The 16,974-nt window shown below is 38.7% G+C and overlaps 1 protein-coding gene across 1 annotated transcript in view; it reads left to right on the top strand.

Annotated features, from left to right (window-relative positions):
• Positions 1 to 16,974, top strand: part of khdrbs3 (KH domain containing, RNA binding, signal transduction associated 3) — a 216,739-nt gene that overhangs the window by 174,786 nt on the left and 24,979 nt on the right. Inside the window, exon 7 of the mRNA XM_041809643.1 lies at positions 4,430 to 4,512. Within this exon, the coding sequence (XP_041665577.1) occupies positions 4,430 to 4,512 (83 nt within the window). The remainder of the gene's footprint in view (positions 1 to 4,429; positions 4,513 to 16,974) is intronic.

Genomic DNA, 16,974 nt, shown 5'->3' with positions numbered 1-16,974 from the left:
ATATAAAGAGTTGATGTTGTTCTACTTCTCACCATACTTTGGTAAAACACTGATATCGTTCTTTTGACCGAGTTTCTGTATGCATTACACAGTGCAACAATCAGCCCGTTTAGCTCATCTCGTAAACCTGGCTTGATCTCTTTATTGAAATAACCTCTAACCTGTAGATACATTTAAAAACTCCTGTTTGTCTGAAAGCTTTTGTTTTCTCCTTTTTCAGTTATTGCATTAATTATTGTTATGTCTCTCTTTGCCCATTGTTTAAACCTTTGGTTTAAAATTTTCATCATATCCAATCCATCTCAAAATCTTTGTTTCTTTCTCCAAGTTGTACGTCTGAACTATTTTGAACTAGTGACTGGGTCTAGCATTTCCCCAAACTTTTCAATTACCTTTTCTCTGAGTGTTCTTTTGTCTTCATGGTGTAATGGTAGCAAGGAATAATTATTAACCAGTGACTGGACCTTCCAGACACAGGTGTCTTTATACTACAATCACCTGAGACACATTCACTGCACTCAGGTGTTCTGTATTTCACCAACTGAGACTGTGAGCACCAACTTGCTGGACCTCTGTTGAATAATGTCAGTCATTTTAAATGGGGTATTTTTTTTATGCTGTCTTTTATTTTAAATTAAATATTTTTTTTAATTTACATTATTTTGTGGAAATCTGTTTTCACTTTGGCTTTTCTTGTCAAAAAAGCCAAATAATATTGACCATGATTGATAAATAAAATCAACAAAAGGGTAAAATATCCAAGGGGATGAATACTTTTTATAAGTACTCTATAGCTCACCAAAAAAGTCCTTTTAACAGATTTCAGTGTTGTGTTGATTTTCTTTCCCCAAAACACTCAAAAAGCCTGATGACTGATTTTCTAAGTGTGTCCTTTGGTAAAGAGGAAATTGCATATAAAGTGCTCATAATCACAGCCTTTTAGACAAAAGTGTTGATGCATTGTTTCAAAAAAAAGTGTTCTGGGGGTTTCATATTGTCAAAAGTACAGTTGTTGACTAAACTTAGTCCTTGTATCAGCTTGGGGAATTTTTGACTTTGCAAAAGCTCTTGTAACTGCTGAATTACAAATGCCAGGAGGGACTTGAATTCCCTTCAAGCTACCTCTAGACAAATAGAAGGGAACTGACAAAGACCTTCACAAAAACCAACAGACCTCCCACATACATGCAAACAACAAAAGAATCACAAACATCTCTTAAAGCAACCCAGTGGGATGACCAAGGAGAGGTTTGAGCATGTGCGATGAATCTTAAAAAGCACCTGGTATGCTACAGTGAAACAAAGAAGTCGCGACGTCCGGGCTTTTCTTCTGAGGTTTATATGTCGTTCTGTTAGACTTTCTCCATTTCTAGAGGATTTACGATGAAAGAGTCAGTTCAACTGCTGTCATTTGGCAAATGCATGTTCTAATCAGGAATTAGGTCCTTAATAATAATATGGATGTGATGAGCATTTTCTTCATGTGCTAAATCTTACATTCATTTCAAGCATGCAAATCAGGGGCAGATGGAATTAGCCAAGAAGTATGTGGGGGATGAGAGATGTGTCGCTAGGGGTCGACGCCTTTTGTGGAACATAAGTCCCATTTATCCCAAATTAGGACGGGTGCGGCACTGGTTGGCTTTGATGTTCCTCTTGGCGGGGGCCTGGGTGGAGTGCGGAGGAGGAGGGGGGAACAGGGCAGATTGCTGGAGCACAAACAGATGTTCAAGGCTCATCCTTTGAGGTGGTGATGAAACGTTGCCTCAGCGAGAGTCTTTACATCCCACTGTCAGTCAGTTGACATAGAGACAAGGGCAGAGCTGCCATTGCCACTCTAATGGCTGCTGTACCAACAGAAGCAGATGAAGCAGTTTGACCTAAATCTGTGCACAATTGAAGGTTTCTGTAAAGAACGACTCTGTGAGGATTTGATGGATGCAAATTATTTATAGGATACCACACTTTTGTGAAAGAACTTCATCCATCAACAACAGATATTTCAATCAATTTCAGAAAGCTGCTGGTGTTGTAAACGGATGTTTTTAACTTTGTGGTTTGGTTTTACCAAACCATGTAGGTCATAGCAGATTTTCATGCATGTCTTTTAACGCCGTGTCCTAACAGCATGTCAGATATTGCGTCGCATTGCACAGCATCACACACTCGTGGCCCACATTGCTTCTATTAAAAATGTAATTCTCTGCTCTGTGAAATTCAGTTTCCCCTTGTAAAAAATGACATGTAGCGCTTTTATTCTGAACAGAAGTGTGGTGCTCTGTATTGACAAGCCTTTGACAGCTGTTAGCCTTTAAATTTGGCCTCTGTGTTTGCCCAAGTCAGAGCAAAAGATTTCAAATGCATTTGAGACCCTGCATGTACGTTTCCCAGACATCAGGCCAAAACTTCATATCTCCGAAATCACAAATTTTCAGGGACTGAAAAAAACGCTGTATTTTTCTTAAATGATATAACACTGAATGGTATCCTTTTTACACTTTTTTTTTCGTGTTAAAATTGGTCAAACCCCACTGACAGATGTAGAGGGTAACAGATAGCACTGATCCATGAAAGAAATTAAAATCATGGAATATGGAGGTATGAGGGGAAATGCTTCAAAATTATCAGGAATTTTCATTAAAAATGTTGTGATATATGTTAGTATATTTTGGAGTACTGGAGGGTTCTCTCTGATTTTTTGGGGGGGTATTTTTATGGGAAATTGTGGGATTTGTTTGTAGATATTCCAAAATTTTATTAGAAGTTTGGGGGGAGGGAATATCTTTTGGCATTATTCTCATTTTCCATGGGGATTTTAGGGGATGTTTTTGTAAATTCTTGGCAAATTGTTTGGAAAGTTTGGGTGGAATTGACATGAAATAATAGGGATTTTTGGTTATATTTGAATTTAATCCTTTAGGCTTTTCATAAAGTTTGACCAAAACATTTTGGATATTTTTTTAATTAATTTTTAAGAATTTTCACAGATTTTTTTGGCAATGTCTTGGAAATGTGGGATTTTTTTTTTTTCTTTAATTTTGCTGCTTCACTAAAAGACCACGAGAACTTTAGTTCATACTTGGCCTGAATACGTTTTTGAGGTCCATCATCAGAAAAAATGACTCCACCACTTTTAGCATTATCAATACATATTCTTAGTAAAAATGACTTCCTATAAGAAGTTAAATAGTAACTTTATTTTGTTTCATACTTATATACAAAATGTACAACTGTTCCATCAGGTTTTCAGGGGTGTCCATTGTAAAACAGCTATAAGACAGTCTACTTCCTCACCACTCTCTCAGCTCAGTTAGACTCAGCCTCCCTTTGCACTGAAGACACTCACGTTTGTTTGTTTTTTTTACAACAATATACAATAACAAATTTATTAGACCACCCTAACCCTAACCAAAGTAAGGTTTATGCCACAGCTGCCCGAAATTAACAGCATTGGTAATTACCAAAATCCTTTGTTATGTTTCTGCAATGGTTAATACACCAATATGTAGAAGCTCTTTAACCAAAATGATATTTTTAATGCTAAAATATAATTATTATTGTTATCCATGAATTTTAAAATTTACTGATTTACTAAAAAACTGAAAAAGTAGTAAAGCACATTAATATTTCTTGATTAACATGTCAAATTATAGTCATTTACTTGCGTTCCTGAACAGAAAAATTTGTTTCAGTGGTTGAATGTTATGCTTGATTCATTTCTAACTTCTCAGAGAAGCCCAGTGAGCCGGCTCAAATTTGGGTGAATTCAGTTTAAAGATGGTCAGATGGTCTAATAAATTTGTTTAGCACTGTATATTGTTGTAAAAAATATTTAATCTATATATAATCTATATTTTTGTAAAGAAGCTAATTAGATCAGCTGAATCAGCTAGCTCAGTTGGTAGAGCAGGCACCCATGTACAGAGGGTGGAGTCCTCCACACATTGGTTGTGGTATTGATACCTGGTCTCAGAAGTATTTGGTGCACATCTTCCCTGACTTTCTCTACCCATACTCCTGTCTCTCGTCAGCTGTTCAATCTAAATAAAGGTAAAAGCCCAAAAAATAAACTTTAAGAAAGAAAGAAAGAAAGAAAGAAGGAAAATCATCTCATCCGACACTCCTGGTTTCTTGTCATCTCCCTCTTACCTCGATCCTCGTCCATGTCCTGCTAGCAGCAGAAAGCTATAAACAGGAGGATGGGAGAAAAGCAGCGGTGCCCTGCATTGCTCACAGGCTGCAATCAAGCTGATCTAGTCATTAACGCTTACTTGCGCCACATACCGTTAGGACATTCTGTAAGCCTCTTCAGTCTGTTCATAACATTGAACAAAGTCACTTAACAACATATTTTTAAAGTTAATTCATCCCTAGCTTATTGTTATTTCTGAATTTCATTAATGGTTACATTTTGTCTCTGTTACTTCAGGAATATGACGACGGCTACGGAACAGCTTACGATGATCAAGGCTACGAATCTTATGACAACAACTACAGCAATCAAGGACAAAAGTAAGTTTCTATTTATTTATTTTCAAAACCCTTTAAAAGCATTTCTGCAACATACATTTTGCACTGAAAAGTAAGATCATACAGCATATTCTGACTTTCACACTAGACATTTTCATCACCTCAGTCCCACTCAATAATGTCTTTATGCAGCTTTGGAATAGGATTTGGTGTGTATGAAGCAACTTGTAAAATTTCTGCCCAAAATTATCAGCAGATTCTGTGGATTTCTGCAACTATAGTGACTTCTTAACAACTTTCAGCACTGTACTCTAGTCTTATATCCTACAAGTTGTATGGTTTGGTCCACTGCTTTTATCAACCTCCTCATCTGGGAAGGAGATGAAGCAAAAACTCTCAAAGTAGAAACATAGCTGTGAAACAAAGATGAGCACAAAGCAGCAGAGGAGTCTGTTATTTTTCTAAGGAGTTGAAGCAAGCCAAAATGCAGCAAAGAAGAAATATGGTTCTACTTTTATTTAAAAGGCTGCCAGACATACAAGCCTTGAACAGATATTGATGTCACTCTGTGTTCTTTATTTGTGAATTGTGGGCAAAAATCTGGTCTCATTTTATTTATTTATAAATTTTCAGCTAAATAGCGGTTTATAATCTGTCTAAATTTTTCTAAATGACAAAAGCACATCAATTTTAGTCAAATCTGCACTAGCCAGATCCCATTTGCACACTTGCACACTCTTTTGGAATTTGTGGCCATGCATTCTGCAGAGCATTTATGGGGTCAGGAATTGCCAGAATGACCCATTTAGTATCATAAATGTTTACAAATGAAGACTGCATGGCTAGGTGCTTGATTTTATACACCTGTAGCAACAGGTCTGATTGAAACACTTGAATCCAATAAGTAAGAGGTGTATCCAAATTCTTTTGTCCATATTGTGTTTATCAATGTATCTTAAAAGCTTGATATATAACTCAGCCCAAAAGTGTTTAAAAAGTATTATTCCAATCATTTACCCCAAGCTGTGCTCTACATGGACTGTGTTACTCATTGTTGTAGAGTCAATCAACTGCCAACAGCATGCACAAAAACAATGCATGCAAATCTGTCAAATTTTGTAAATATGCATACTGTTTGTCAAATTTTGTAAATCTTTTAAATGAGATGCAATCTGGCAAATGATGTTGACACTCTGTATGTCAACAGTGTGTCGATGTCCTGCAGCAGGCTGTAGCAGTGATAATATTGCTAAGGCAGATTGAAAAGGTTGTTTCTGTTTAAGTGCTGGTCATTACAAACATCTATAAAGCATTATTACTCTCATATCTCATGTCCACGAGGCAAGTGCTTCATCTGGGTGTCAATAAAGTCAGTCTTATCTTCTAGGTTGGGCATAGCTTAACTTCCAGGCCCACCGAGTGCACTAAGTGTAGCATAGAACAGTAGTAACTACACCTGGTTTAGTCATTCATGTTCACATGAGCTGAGAACTTCTATCAAACTGTCCACATAGCATTTAGATATCATAAACCAAAAGAAAAAGGTCCTAATTTTTTTGTATAGCCAATAAAAGAAACACACTCACCAACATGTGTGATGTTTTCTGATAAAGTTGGCACAGTCAGAACAAATCGGCACCTGGAATCAGCTCCTTGTCTCACTTGACACATCTCATAGCATATTTAGAGGATATTTTGTTTATTCAAACAGAGCTCATCAGCTAAAATGAAGTTTTTTTTAATAGTTCAATCACAGATGACTCTGTCTCTCTAGCCTTCATGCCTTTTCATTGATAAATCTGGTTATGGTTTTGTCTGAATCTAAAGAAATGCCTGCTCCATCCTAGGCTCAGATCTTAGGTCCAGCTGGTGCACAGCGTAGAACTTTAAGTCAGACATAATGTTATGCCCAGGAATATGATCAGCTGGTGCACTGGGCCCCAGGTTTTTACATTACAGGGTCCCTCTTAGTGACAGGGCATGATTTTTACACTAAGATACACTTGTCATAATGTTGATTGATATAAACCAATCATATCATGTAGAATTCTCTCTAATGAGTAGCAAAGAGCTACTCTCTACACACCAGTAAGATAGTATAACTGAATCAAGACCAGAACCATTCAGTCCTCTTCAGAAGAGAAGGCTGAGCTGATGTCATTAGTTTTAGCACCTCACACATGTATGAATGTAATCTAGGTTACATTCTCATGGAGAGTTCATACATGTAAGTTTCAGTAGCTTTAGCTGCAGAGTGGCTGCTCCTAACTACATCTGGGAGAAGCTGTGTCTTGAAATGAAAAAGCATGTCTATGAGCATCATTTGAAGGCAGCCAATTTGCTGCCATCTTGCCATTTAAGCTAAATTTAATGGAATAGAATATGAGGTCAAATTGAGATTTTGGATTCAGAGCAGCTGGATTATGGTGCGTGAGCTGTTTGGAGTCGTCTAAGCTCATTTTCTGCCCCGTTTGAAACTCCTAAGATCACTTTGTGTTAATGAAAGTATTTTGTGAAGTGTGAAATGTTTTGACTGACCTTTGGGTTGTCCTGTAAGACTGAGTCAAAAGGTGAACTCTATCATTGAAGGTTACTCACTCAAAACCAGTCAGGATTAAAAGGATTACAAACATTAGAAGTTCTCTAAAACATGTGTTCTTTTTAGGGAAGCATCTAAGACCATTTTGATAGTTTGCTATTTGATGAAATGATTAATGGACTGATCAGATGCTTTTAGAATAATGTTATTATTCTGACAGGCTCAGAGTCTTTAAAAATAATGCCCTCAGAAAAAAAGTTATTTTAATTTTAAACTTTTTTTTTTAAATCTAAGGCGGATGTTTTTGTTTCAATGGTTGTCTAGTAGTGGAAGTGCAAGAAGAAAATCAAGTGTTTTTAAGGGAAATATAAGAAGGTGAGCGACAGAAAGTATAAAAGAGAGTACCTGATGACAGTACAAAAGAGTACAATCAAATCGTGTCTGTATCTTAAGTTAAACGTCAGAGATGATTTATGAAAGAGAGGCAGCCAGCATGCTTTCTTTTTCACTTGCACATCTTTGCTGTGCTCCTGTGATATCCAAGGCCTGCTTTAATCTACATCTTAAAAATTGTACAACAGTAATGCTTTTGTCATACAGTTGGTCTGTTTCTTAACAGTGTAACTGTAGTGTGAGTGAGGAAAGAGACCAAAAGAGCTCCATTGCAGCATTGAAAGCTTTAACAGGGTGGAGATTCAGTTTAAGCTCAGTGTGCAACAATAAACACCGCTACACCCAATGACTCAACTTGTCTTGCCAACAACTGATAAATTAGCTGCATATTCCACATATTCTGTGCAATTTTGCTCCGACTGATAATGCATACTCCACCCACAGGGTCTGTTTCTAAATTGCAGTAGAGTCTGAAGCAGCTGGAGATGATGGAATACCAAACTATGAATTCATCTGGGAATTGCAAGATAACAGGATAACAGCATAGTACAAAGTGGGAATAACAAACAACAGGTTACTTTGCCTTTCTTAGGTTGATTTGCTGTTCATTTAAATATTATTCCATGCCTTTTTTTGCTTCCAAGTACATGGAAATGATTTTTTTATGTTTCCTAGAATAAATGTGTAATGTCAAAATAAAAACCTGTGGTTTTTCACAACTAAAATGAACTTTTATTTATCACCCACTGATGACCTGTGGCTTGTGACATTGGTTTTGACGTCGGTATAGTGATGAGATTTCCTCATCTTAACTTAACCTCACTTTGCTTCCGCTGCTTCTTTTGGTGGTGTGTAAATGGGTACAGATGCGATGGTCAATTTCATGATCACTTCTCCTCTGATGGCAACCTCTGCAATCAGTGTATGAATGTGGAGTGGCAGGGTGTGAATGGGTAGGTGTGTAGTCAGATGACTAGAAAAGCGCTACACAAGCTCAGGTCGATTTACCATTCAAGTCTATTTGCAATTTGAAACTCAACAGATTCTCTGCACATTCTCATTCCTGTTTGGGTCCATCCGCTCCATGTGGATTCATTTACGCTAGCAGCTGGCTCAGCTGAGAAAAGACCGAATCATATCTCAAGTAGAGCAGAGCAGGATGGGGCTTCTGGCCACTTCAAAGATTGACTAGAAATGGTAACCTTGCAAAGCAGATATATTTACCAGAATCCATGTTTATCATCAAGCAAATCCATATCGCAAAGCTCCAGTCTACACTGTTTGTGCCAGATCAGTCTCATTCAAAGAGAATGAGGCAGTAGCTATGGGCGGGGTTAAGTTGTACCATTAGTAATGGCTACTACTGGTGTTGCAGTTATCTCAGATGTGGCTTTAGTATAGCAGCCAACTGCTTTGGCACGAATTTTCAGGAGTTACAGGGGAGCAGGGGGGTTGTTACAGTGTAAATGAGTATGTGCAATGGCTCTGAGTGGAGCGGTTACCTTGTATGTAGCATGATGGCAGTTTCATCAGAATCAGACCACATTTCTTTATCAAAACAAGAGTAAAGAGCCACACAAAAGTTGTCTTATGACAGAAAAGGTGTTTCAGCTTCTCCTGACCTGCTTTGACATGGGTTTGCAACCGTTTCAGGTGGGGTTGAGTTGTACTGCAACTCACTGTTCTACCAGTGTATATCATAGCTGATACCCGCAAAGCAATTAGCTCAGATGTTATTTAACAAGAGCAAAAAAAAAAAAAAAAAAAAAAAAAAAAACACACTCAAAGCTTCTCTTGGCAGAGAAGACGTTTTTGCATTTCTTAGGACGGCCTCGCCATAGGTTTGAACTACATCATGTCCCACTGTTCATACATTGTGGGAGCATTTGTGTTGGAGCTGAGCATGAGTACTTCCTCATTTTGTCTTGTTGTGATTGGCCCGTAATCAGAACGACCCATTGGTAACCTGTTTGTATGGGAAGTTTCTCTGATGAATTTCAAATAGATTCCATCCAATGGATATATGGAACAGTCTTGCATGTCAGGTCATAGACATTTACTCTGAAATGTGCAGTGTGCATCTACTGCTATGTGGAATTGGGGAGTCAAAGTGACCTCAGTCAGCCCTACAGTTCAGTACAGCAGGGGCCAAATAACCACCCCCCTGTTCTTCCTGTCAGGACTGAATCAGGAACGTTTAACTGCTCTGTATTTGTTGTGTTGAGGGTGAAATGCTTCCAGAGTTTAGTAATTTTGGGATGCAGTGCTGTTACATCAGCCCCCAGCATTATGTTATGTTTTGATTTCCTGTCACTTCATGGTCGCTGTTTACTCACTCTGCTCACAGCAAAGATAGTAAGGATGCAAGATGGCTCACTCCTCTGCAAACTCCTCTGGAAAACTATGTTATGCCCGTGCACAGCATGAAGAATGTGCAATGATGTAACATACAACTCTTCGACAGTTGAATTCATGGGCAAATCGTTTTGGCATTGACTTAGTTGATAACATGGACAAATCGTTTCACCCCAGTTATTTTTTTTTTAATTCAGTATGAAAACAGGCATGACCCATCACATTTATTCCAAAGAATCAATTGCAGCTCTTTAATATAATGAAGTGTCTTAATTTAAATCAGCGTCTAAAATATCTTTTCAAAGGTGCAGTTAGCTCATTGTGTTTCTCATGTCAATGAAAAAAATCCTTGGGGTATATTGCTCTATTTAACAGGGGACCTGCACAGCTAAATGCACTGTATTGATTTCTTTATGTCCGGGGAGCTATCACACTCTTCAAGCCACACAAGGTCAAAGGCTTTCCCTCTGGTTTGCTGGCGTCCCACTGTAGTCCATCAGCACACAATGTGCAACATTTATGTATGCCTGCCTGTCCTACTTCAAAGAAGAGTGATTGCTCCCACATTTAGTGCATCAAAAATTGGATTGTATTGGCAGCAGCTGGAAAACTGAAGAAAAAACAGACCATTCTGTCCCTTAGCTTTTGTGAGCAGGGTGGTCGATGTTTTCTTTTGTCGAGGTGTCAGGATATATGTCACCCAGGCTTCATCCATCTTTTGTGCTATCTCTTTTTTCGGTCAGGCTGGATCACAACCCACACACAGACACACAAACGCACACAGTCCTCACCCTCTGCGGCACACTAAGCAGTGTCTCTTGAAGTGTCAGTGGTTAGGTGTAGAGATGCATGCTGGGGGGAAGCAGGTCCGCCTCAGGAATCTGCAGCTATTTGTTTTAAAAGCAGCCTCGTGAATAATGGTGGGGGATGTTGTTGTGAAGGTGGGAGCGGGTTGAGGGGGAGAAGAAAAATGGACTCCATCATGTAAAGGCTGGAGGCTTGGTTGACTCAAAGAGATTTTCATGTCTGTTATCAAGCAGGAGACAAAGCAACTAATAGGACCCAGACATCGAAGCCTGTGCCTCCAGAGACAGCTGATTCACTTATTTCTTCCTTTATTTGTGTGGCCTGTGTCCTGAATTTGGTTGAGAAGTTGCCGTTTCTGCAGGCTGACATTGTGCATGTGAACAACGGAAACATAAACCAGTATTTCTGTGATTATATCAGCGATCGAATGGATGAATTTTGACCGTTTGGACTTACATATCAGATCATTTTCTAAAATGTTTTTCTTGTTTGTCTTTTTATCAATTTCTGAATACAGCAAATGGGAACCGTACATAAATAAGACTAGAAAAGCACTCAGAGAGCACAGACCTCCGCCATTAGCCCTATCTCTTAATAGTGAAGAATCCTTTAAAAACATTCCTGGATCCAGATGGTGATCCGGATCACTCCCAAAAACTAATTCGTTGATTACTCCCTCCCCAGTGGGGTGGAGACATGGTGAGGCAAAGCACTGGCTTCACTACGTGTGGACTGTCATGGTGGAAGCACTCATGGTCCCACTGGACGACTGAAAGTCATAGCAGAGGGTGAATATTCCTCTGTTCCTCCAAGCATTGTGAGTATTCTCGCTACAATTCGCTGTCTTTCTCTCTGTTACGCTCTGACTTGTCTCCTCAGCCGGGCGTGTGTCTTTCAAACTCTATAAACTCCAAAACTTTGGATAAGTTACTCATGTCTGCCATCTCCTGGTGTAAAGTGGTAACAGCGCAGCCCTTTTTCCCAATAGCACAGAATTCTTTAAAAAGATGACTAACCTAACACGCCAGACAGACTGTTTCATTTGTCCATTTCATATTTCCATTACATTCCCATCCTGAGAACCCTCCCATACCAAGTGTCCCATAAAATTCTCGGAGGGTTATTGGACAAGGTTTCTGTCTGCCACATTCATTATGGGCCAATCAGAGCGACAAGACAACACATGGTAGTAGACACGCACAGCTCTGGTTTTTGAACGGCGGAGCTATGAACAAAGCAATAAAAATAGAGCTGTGCAGATCTGATAAAAACTGATTCTTACACTACATCTGATTCTTACACTGGCGGCAGTCATTCCTACCAGTTTCTAACAGAACTAAACCCTACCTGTAACTATTGTAAAATCATGCTGAAGCAGGTGGGGAGAAGAGCAAAAAACATCTCTTCACTCATGAAAAGCTTACAGTGAGGTGTTTGCTTTTCGCCCAGTAAAGAAATATGATCCAAAACTAGCACCTTACTATAGGACTGGGTGGTATTTATTTTTTAATACTGTCATATCCTCTTCGACATTTACCGGTCTATATTAGGTGTTCAAAAATCCCATTACACAGGCACTTGTGGGCATGCACGTGCAAGCACAGCAAGCCTCCATCAGCATTTCATTAATTCCTTTATTAAATTACTATGGATCTAAAAATAACATTTATAAGGCAAGGTTTGTAGGAGCACTGGAAGTGATTTATAGTCGAAGAATTGTTCTCACATGTAATAAGTAAAGTGATCTATTATCAGGACAGAGGAGCAAATAAGTTCCTCTTTTTCCTCTGCGTCTATGGCACATATTTGTGCTCTTTTCCTTTTTTTTCCCTTCTGTCTTCTCTGATTTAATAGGAGAAATGATGATGAACTATTATCATAAAGGATCTGGGAAGATTGGCCCTTAGTGTTATTTATTTCCATGTTGCGCTACAATGGCAAGCTCTGTCCAGCCAGGGTTTAATTTAGCTTATTAAAATGTTACAGACTACTTCAGGCCTAAAATAACCACCATGCACCAATAAACATGATATGCATTTCACATAAAAATACATTTCAACATTTTTAAAAAACACTGATGGTTTTAGTTGTGTCTGGTGTTGCTGCTGCAGGGTGCAGCCCATAGGATAATTAATAAACTCATCACAGATCTACACCCAGAAAAAAGAATTAAAGTGGTTTTAAACTCACGTTGTCTTGGATCTTATTACAGCCACTAGTGCACCTTTAACAGTTTGACCAGAGAAGACCATACCAGCAGGGCCATGCCAAAGTGCCCAAGAGTATATGCCCCAAATCAGCCCAGCATCATTTACAGGACTTCTTTAATCACTTTTAAAGCATCTTCTAACAAAAGCAGTGGAAATAGACACATACTCTGAAGGCATTTGTTATAAAAAGGTGCGTATTATGCAGCACCGTCTTCGTGATGGTAATTAAAGCACTACTGTGGCTAATATTTTAAACCCCTGGTAGTACCTATTACCACACAATCCTGCAATACTAAATCTGAGCTAATCACTGCCAATGTCAGCCATTGCAATTGGCTTTTGCTACATCTGAACCCCGCCTGTAGCTACCTCCTCGTTCTCCTCAAATGGCACTGATTGGTCTGGTCTGTTTCAGACCTAGCTTCAGATTGGATCGTTGCAAGATGGATCTGGGTTTCTACAGACATGGAATCTGGTCAATCCATCTGCTTTGTAAGGTTAAAAGTGGCAAGTTGTTATTGAATCCGTGTGTTTTCAGGCTCATAAAAGGGTCTGATTTAAGGCCAGCTTGATCAAACATTCAGAAGCTTGTATTAAAAGGAACCTTACATGTTGCTGATTTTATTAAAAAGACATTTATGTTTCTTATGCGGATGCAGTTCAGTACAGTAAAGTCTGAGGTAATGGTGGGCAGTAAACAGCATTTTTTCTAACATGAAATGGGCTTTAGCAACACAGCCATTGCCCGAAATGTGTCAAAAAATCGGCTTACTATAATTTGTTTTTGCAGCAGAGATGATGTTGTGCATATCATGCATTCAGGTGTCACTTTTTGGAACAGCTTGCAAAAACTGTGCAAAAAAGTTTTGCAAATTAATTTCCTTATTATGTAGATATTATTCTTAAGTGAAATGCAAATGACATATAAAGGATCATTCCCTTCAAAACAGCAACTCATTTCATATGTACAATATAAGTCAAAAAATAACCAGTGCTACTGACATGCCAAACTGCCAGTCGCAGTCCATGACGATTCAAAGAAGCAGATTGTGTGAAAGTGAATCAATGATAAGATGCTATGTCTGAAAATTTCATCACAGTTAAAGTCTGTAGTTATTTTGTTCAAGTACTTTTATTGTGGATGCCCACATCAGAAAATGTGCTCAAGTCAGTAGTGGCTTGACTTGCCTCAGTAGGAGAGAAATTAAAGTTACTGTAGTATTTGCCTACTCACAGTTAAGGTGCAAAGAAATGAACACACGGAAAGACTGATAAAAACAAATCACCTGAGTTTGCTATCACAGGCTTGTTTTTAGGGGTAGAGGGGGGTTTTAGCACCTGAATATATACATTTAAATGCTTTATCTCGATATCCTGTATCTCCTGCTGATACTGATATTACACCTATAACTTTGTACATCCTTCGTCTTCACTAATCCATTTATTATCTGTGTTATTGCTTTTCAGTCGTGCAGTTAATCCTGACAGTCCTTCAATGCTCCTCTTCAGTCACATTCCCATTTTGCTTAGCGATGGACAAAGGTGCATTATTTTCAACACAAGCTCAAGGAAAGTCACAGCAGGTCCCAGCTGCTGCAGGGCCTCAGGGAGGGAGCGTGTGTATTTTTGTGTGTAAGTGTGTGTGCATGTGGACAAGAAGTCCACTAACAATGTTTCCAGAAGCCTAAGGAGCTCCCAGTCACCAATCTGAGCTCTGACTGCATGGCAGGATTTCAGTTGCCGGAGGATAACAAGCAGAACAATTTACAGTCTCTCTGTCAGGGTATTACCCCGATGGCTTATGCTAGAAACAGGCCTGCCATTTGAGAATACAAAGGAAAGGAAGACGATGGTAATAAGAGGCCCTTTGCTCTTAAAAGACTGTAATGCTGCATCAGTGGATATCTTAATACTTGCATTAATACTCAAACATGCTTCTGTACCACTGAAATTCTTTCGTTCTTGATGGTTCTCAGAGCAGACACTGACAGTCGAGTAGTAAATGCCATGTCGTAATGGATAAGGGAAAGCTTATAATGTGTTTGTTCATGTTTTAACCCTTTAAAGGAGACAGGAGCACTGCTTACACATCTCTGTAGAATCATTTATTAATCAATGAAATAGATCAACCAGTCATTCTTTTGTTACAGAAAGCTCAGGTCTCTTACCCTCTCATCCACATGTTGTAGATCATATTGAGTTTACTTGTAAAGGATATTATATACTAGGGATGCAGGGTTAAATGGTTTAGTTCATTAATCATATTAGCCTATAACCTGACATGCCAGATGGATTTGTTTCACACACCCATCTGGGAGAGCTTCAATAAGAAACGTTTGAGAAAAGGCAGAGGCTTGAAATCCCGTGATGAACCTCCCACCACTAGAGGCCGCTGTAGCTTCAGTGAATGTCTGCTGACTTCCTGTCTGAGATCTCCCTTGGCACTTCAACGGGGATAAATATGAGAATCTTAGCTGTTAGCGTGTAGGAACAGTGTAGTATGACAGTTTTTTTTTTCAGAAATAAATGGAAATAAAGTTGTATGTAGGCTGTTGAGGGTTGGATTTACATATAACTACTCAGATGCAGTGAAAAAAGGCCACATATCAAAACATGATAGGAATCTGCACAGAGGAATGACTGCTGGTGGGGCTAGCGGCTATTTTTAGTGGGTGTGGTGTGAGCCTGATCTACGCTGTACAGCTAGCTAACACAATGACCCTGTAATGAAGTTGACTGTTTTATAAGTTTTTTCTCGCTTTAGACTCACCGGTTAAATTTAAATGAGCATTTAGCCGAATGGGGACATATACATTTGATCTGAAAAAAGATCGAATTCACATTTGTTGGAGATTGTTGTAATTTTATGTTTAGGGAAACACTTAACCATTGCATCTGTGACACCTCTTTAACTTAAGTTTGGGTTTTCATTTTTCAATTATTTATGTGAGCAAGTAAAATTTTCCAAAGACATCACAGAAAGGAAATATACTAATATTAGTATTGGTGGGCCTGCTTTTATGGAGCTTTAAGTGTTCATTTTGAATAGCAGAACAACTGGTGCACACTGAATCCAATCACAATTGCAATGTCATGCTGTGTAAATACATAACTGCATAAAAGGCTGCAATTATTTTTGGATTAAGTAGTACTTGAAAGGTTTAAAAATGTCTGCTGAAAGGCATTTCAAAATGTTTATTAGCGTGGATGCTGCTAAAGCGCAAGTTTTATCAGAACTTGACGACATTTCTTCATTAAAAGAAGAAAAAGAACAGCAGTAAGTTGTTTTCTTTTAAAAAAACGACAAAAGTTGTGTACTGACAAATCTACAATCACCATGATTCATGTTATGCAGTTCTCTATGGAGTTTACTCCGGCTTTGACAGCTATGACGTCTATGGTATGATCAGTGCTTAACACAGCATCAAATCAAATGAATTTTGTTTGAAGTAACAGTGTTTTACAGCCAACATGAGTACAGCTGAATATGTATCCAACACATGCAGAAACACCAGTATTTTTTTTACCTGGATCCTCACATTTTTGTGAAAAATGTATGATAAAAAGTCAATAACATCACAAATCTCTATCCACCTGTTCTAGTATAGGGCTTTAATTGCAGTGCCAAAGTACATAAACTCTGTAATCTCAGTTTTAGGCCAAGTTCAGTGATAAAATCGCAGTGCTGTCTGCTGGGTTTAAGCGGAACAAAATGTTGCACTTGTTCACTAACCACTGCCAAATGAGACAAGACATCCTGTGTAATTACACTGTACACAGTCTGTCACACAGAACAGCCAGAATTGAGTCATTTAGGCATAATTCAATTTGAAAGGCAAATAAGGCACTTGCAATCATAAGACATGAGACTTAAGCTAAAAAGCTGTTTTTTGGATACCCTGAGGACATTGTGCAATATTTACATGTTTCAGAGGAGAGCTGAAGCCTGGGGGACCTCACAGAATACTACCTCAGCATGACAACCATGGCAGTGGGTCCGCCAGTTCCCAGATCACAGCCTCCTCTGACTGTTTATACAACACTGAGCCATCATCTTTTTTTTTTTTTTTTTTGGAGAGGCAGCAGAGAGCTTCATCTCAGGAGAGGTATCTGAGGCTGCAGCATGTTGGTACCAATCAAACGCTAAGGTCAAGGAGGCGAGGAAAGGCTGCATGTGTGGAGAGCCTCTTTAATTTTATT

Source organism: Cheilinus undulatus, linkage group 16 (assembly GCF_018320785.1).
Source record: "Cheilinus undulatus linkage group 16, ASM1832078v1, whole genome shotgun sequence".
In the NCBI taxonomy this organism is placed as follows: Eukaryota; Metazoa; Chordata; class Actinopteri; order Labriformes; family Labridae; genus Cheilinus; species Cheilinus undulatus.
The sequence above is the reverse complement of the archived record's forward strand: the minus strand, read 5'-3'. Positions and strand labels throughout refer to the sequence as shown.